At 40.3% G+C, this 4884-nt stretch overlaps 1 protein-coding gene across 1 annotated transcript; it reads right to left on the bottom strand.

Moving 5' to 3' along the window:
• Positions 1–1354: 1354 nt before the first annotated feature.
• Positions 1355–4317, bottom strand: fgfbp3 (fibroblast growth factor binding protein 3). Its single transcript, XM_053333309.1, has 2 exons — positions 4043–4317; positions 1355–1799 (listed from the first exon to the last, which is right to left on the bottom strand). Exons 1-2 carry the CDS (start codon positions 4315–4317, stop codon positions 1355–1357), a joined length of 720 nt encoding a protein of 239 aa, XP_053189284.1.
• Positions 4318–4884: the final 567 nt, after the last annotated feature.

Consider the following 4884-nt stretch of genomic DNA (forward strand, 5'->3'; position numbering starts at 1 on the left):
TTAGTAGCATATTACAAAAACTGAAAGCTATATTTACAATATATTAAATATATTATATACTGCCAGGATATCACATTATCTCAGAGGTGAATGTACATACATGTATTTTGAAGGAAACATGATTCCACTTCCACTCCGGATGACGGATTCCAGTCCCGGACCTTCTAGCTTCATTGTTGATTTTCATTGTGCTTCTCTCCTCTATCCTTCCTTTCTCTCCTCTCCTCTCTCTCCTCTCCTTCCTCTCTCTCCTCTATCCTTCCTCTCTCTCCTCTCTACTCCAACCGGTCGAGGCAGATGTTCTCCCACTCTGAGTCTGGTTCTGAGGTTTCTTCCTGTTAAAAGGGAGTTTTTTCTCTCCACTGTGTCTCATGTGTGAATGTTGGGTCTCTTTAAAGTTAAAACCTGAAGAGTTCGGTTTAGACCTGCTCTATGTGGAAAGAGCCTTGAGATAACTTTGTTGTGATTTGGCGCTATACAAATAAAGATTGATTGATTGATTGATTAATGGTGTAAAAAATGTTGCAAATCACATCAAACAGAAGCCAGATCATTTTTACAAAACAATTACAGAGTTTATTGAAAATATTAGTTTCACATCACAAAAATAAGGATAAAAAAACACACTTCTATTATCAACAATTACAGTGTAATCACTACAAAATCATCACCATCAGCATCAGTGACGATCATTGACTGATTGTTGTCCATCCAAACATCGTTTTATTTGTTAGATTATTCCAACATTCACAGTTTATACAGCTCAACTGTTTAGTTTCATCTGATTTTACATTAAAAAAAAAACAAAAAAAAACCTACAACAAACTTTTAATGAAATAACCCTAACCCAACCCCCCCAAAACTAAATATGTTCAATTAACACAAACTGAACTCGGTTATAATGAGACACAGCAGATGATTGGTGTTTCTGATCACTGGGAGAGACGTTTTTTTAAGTGATTATAGTATTTATAGGTTTAATTTAATGGTTTTATATGATTCAGATTGATGTTTGTTTTTTATCAATCTGCTACAAAGCTGCAAATTAAATGCCAGGATGCATCTTTTATAACATTTATAACTTTTGACTTCAAATGTTGAACTTTATTTTAAAAGCACAAAAGGAGAATTTCTCATTATTCTTATGATTTAATGACTCATTTGTTTTTTATGATATTTTTGAAATATTCACAACTCAGCGTCAAAGACAAAAATCAAAGACGAAAAGAAAGATTTTTTTTTTTTTACAAATGCATTTAACAAAACTTATTTTCTGAGGTCGTTTTCCAGATTGTGAACTCGCAGGATCATCTACGTCAAACTGAGACTCGCATCTCCGTCAATATTTCTCCCATCAGCCCTCAAAAAACTTGATAAAGAACGAGCAGACGGAGTTCCATCCCTCGCTGCAGTAATTCTGCACCGGCTCCATGTCGTTCATCACTCCTTCCTCATCAAACCCAGTCCTCTCCTCCCTCTTCTTCTTCTCCTCTTCATCCTCCTCCTCCTTCTTCTTCCTCCTCTCTGCCTTCCCTCCTTCTGAGCTCCTACCGGCCGGCAGCACTCTTTTCTTCCCGCCTTCCTTGCCTCCCTTCCTTTCCTCCTCTCCGCTGCGTTGGGCGAGCTTCATGTGGGCTTCGACGGGTGACTTCTTGCAGGTTTTGGCCTTCAGGACTTTCTCTCCATCACAGGCGTTCTGCCTCTTCTTCAGCTTCCCCACCAGCTGCTTCCAGTACTGGCTGGACTTCAACCCGTAGGCCTGGCAGAGGTCTGGTTTGCCAGCGTAGCGACACCAGTACCTGGAGGAGGAAGACCAAAAAGAATAAACACAGTAAAGCAGAAATATTAAGTTAAAAATAAAAGGAAATGCTTGCTAACTAGCTGATCACAGCAATAGTTAAGTTTCTGTTTTATTTTGAAATATTTTCTCCTTGTACTTTTCTTATATTTACTTCCTGTGTTTTCCCGCCTTGCTTGATGACCTCATGTGTTTCACCTGTGTCCAGTTTGTAATCAACCCTTGTGTATTTAAGTTCAGTTTTACGTTCAGTCTTTGTCAGGTTGTCTATTCTGTTGCACCCTGTCTGCTTAGTTCAGTTTTTGGGGCTTTTTGGGGCCTGTTTTTGCCTGCACCTCCCATAATTAAGACCTTTTTTTCCATCAGCCCTGCCTTTTTACGCAACTGTTAAAAAAAATACACTTCTCAGCAACCTCTTCCCATAGCAAAAAAAACTTCAGTATGTGATAGTTTTGAGATCATGATCTTTATTTTGTCAGTGAATGTGACTGACTCATTATCACAGTAATTGTTTTCCTTTATAAAAAGACTTATCAAAGCTTTGTAACAACCACAAGCAGGCTTTAACTATTCTGAGTTCAGTCATTTTTACATCAGCTCTATATTTATATGTAAATTGCATAATTTAGAATTAAAAACCCTAACCCTACTGACCCTTTATGCAGCCCCTCAGTTCAGCTTTTGTTTGACACAGGCTGACATAATCACAAAAAACGAAGTAGAGGTAATTTTGCAAACTAGACGTAACAGAAAATCAGAATAAGGAGAATATGTCACCTCTAAGACCTGATAATGACCTGTCAAAATTAACTTAAAACTGAGCTAAGAGAGCTGGAAGTGAGGTTTAATGGATTTAAAAAATAAACTGGCAGGTATTTTAATTACATCTGCCTCTGAAATCTGAGACATTTACTCTTTACTCCACTCAGGTGTTTTCTGTCTCTCTGGCTGATTAGACGACTGCTTAAGTTGATGTCTTGTTTGATTACATGAGGTCACCGAACCACGTGTACCAATTAGAATAATTAAGGTGCTATCCCACCATAACATATGCAATAATGTTAACAAAAGAGACAGAGAGATGTTAATCAAGCACAGTCTATATGCAATACACCCACAGAGTCCAGAGAGGAGATCTCATCAGATAGACTGAGTAAAAAAAAACCTGTGGGGGTGGACCATGACCGTATAAGTGTGTAAAAATGAAACATGCTATATGATTTTATCCTCCTGCACGGTAGAACCCAAACCATGACACATCACAGATCTGTTTCTTTGTCAAAAACTGGGTGGAAACAGAACCAATACACAATCTTCATGGCAGCTGTTCATATTGGGGCAGTGACATGCAGTTCACTATGGAGGATTATAGGGCTCCCAGTAAAGGTTTCCAGTGAGGCGTCTTGGAAAAAATGTTAAAGGTGTAGATTTGTTAGTTGCGTTTCCTGCTGCCATTGAAGCAAGTATCGTTATGGCAGTGGAGCGGAGCATACTTTGGGACAGAAATCTGCCCTTTAAATTAAGTTGCACTGTTAATACAGTAATTACGACAGCCCAATCAAATCCAAACTTGTACCTTTAGGCTACCGTAATTACTGTAGTAGCAGTCCAACTAAATGTTCCAATTTTGTTAACTTGCTCAAATTTAGTTGATTTGGTAATTTTCTCTGATTTTTGTGCTTCTATTGTGGGTCAGTAGGCTACGTAGATAAATGGTGTCTTCATCTGTCAGCTTTATTCGTGTTTGTTGCTGAAATACAGCTCTTGACAGACACGGTGGAAATTGACATTTACACAGAACTACTCTACTGAAAATGACTGTTGTTACTATTTGGAGCTGTTTCTAAACAAACAAACAAACATTACTAAACTCTTCATGAAGGAACGTGTTGGTTTGGGCCTGCACATGCGATTTGTTGGTAGAGACAAAGATCATTGTTTGGGTTCAAATAACTACCTTGTTAAATTTAAGAAAGCACTGCACTCGTGGTTAAAAGAAACAAATGTTGACTGTCGATATAAAGCAGGAAAACTACAATCTGTGCTGAGTTTGTGGCTCTAGAACAGAGTCACATGATTTCCTTCTTTGGTCCCAGCCGACAAGAGTCAGTATTACAGTCTACGGCCACCAGAGGGCTTTGTCACACCAACAAAACAACTAATGCTCTATTGTTTTTTCTTTACAATTAGTTCTTTAGGTCATATGAATGGAAGTCCGTATGACCAGTCAGGTTGAGATATTACCTCTGCTGCTCTCCCAGTGTTTCAGTGCTGCAGTTCACCAGCAGGCTCACCAGGCCATCACCGGACGTCTGCCAGATGCAGCGATGTCCCTCCTTCGTGGTCAGCTCTCCGGAGCCCGGCACAGAGCGATTTCTGTGTCTCTTGGCCGGTTGAGGTGATGGCGGAGGCTGGCGAGGTTTGTCCGGTTTCCCCTGACCAGGCTGACGTTTAGCTTCAGCCAGGACAGGGAGGCAGATGAGGAGGAGGAAGAGGAAACTGCACGGCAGGATACTCATGGTGGCTGGGGAGGGATATTCAGTCACAGAAAAAAGAGAAAGTATGAAAGGTGATGTATTTTTTATGAGATTTTCTTTGAATGCTGACATTTTAGTCAGCTCCAGTTTTGTTTTTTGTCACATTTACTGTCAGGCTCTGGTGAATCCACTGAACACCACCTGCTCAGACTCAAAAAGACAAAGTGTTGGAGAAGGCCAGATCAGGGCCAGATGATGTGCCTGGGTTCTTCACCAGCACTTCACTAAAACTCAACGTAATTACCTATTTGAAGTTTCAAAGTTGCCCAAAATAATTCACTGGAGAAAGTCAGAATTCGAAGCAGATAGAAACAAAACCCAAATCAGACCCTGGGATTGGACTAAGGAGAGCTTGCTTGCCCTGGCAACAACTGTGTCATACTTTCCAAAATTAGTAACGCTCCACCCCCCCCCCCCCCTTAGCAGTCCTGTTGGCCAGTTTTACTGTTGTCAGCATTTTCCCTGCCAAGGCCAGTTGGCCAGGTGTCTCCCTGATACCAATTAGCTTCTTGGATTTATCAGGGATCTGCTAGGGACTTCCCACTTTGG

This window comes from Scomber japonicus, chromosome 14 (genome assembly GCF_027409825.1).
Source record: "Scomber japonicus isolate fScoJap1 chromosome 14, fScoJap1.pri, whole genome shotgun sequence".
Lineage (NCBI taxonomy): Eukaryota > Metazoa > Chordata > Actinopteri > Scombriformes > Scombridae > Scomber > Scomber japonicus.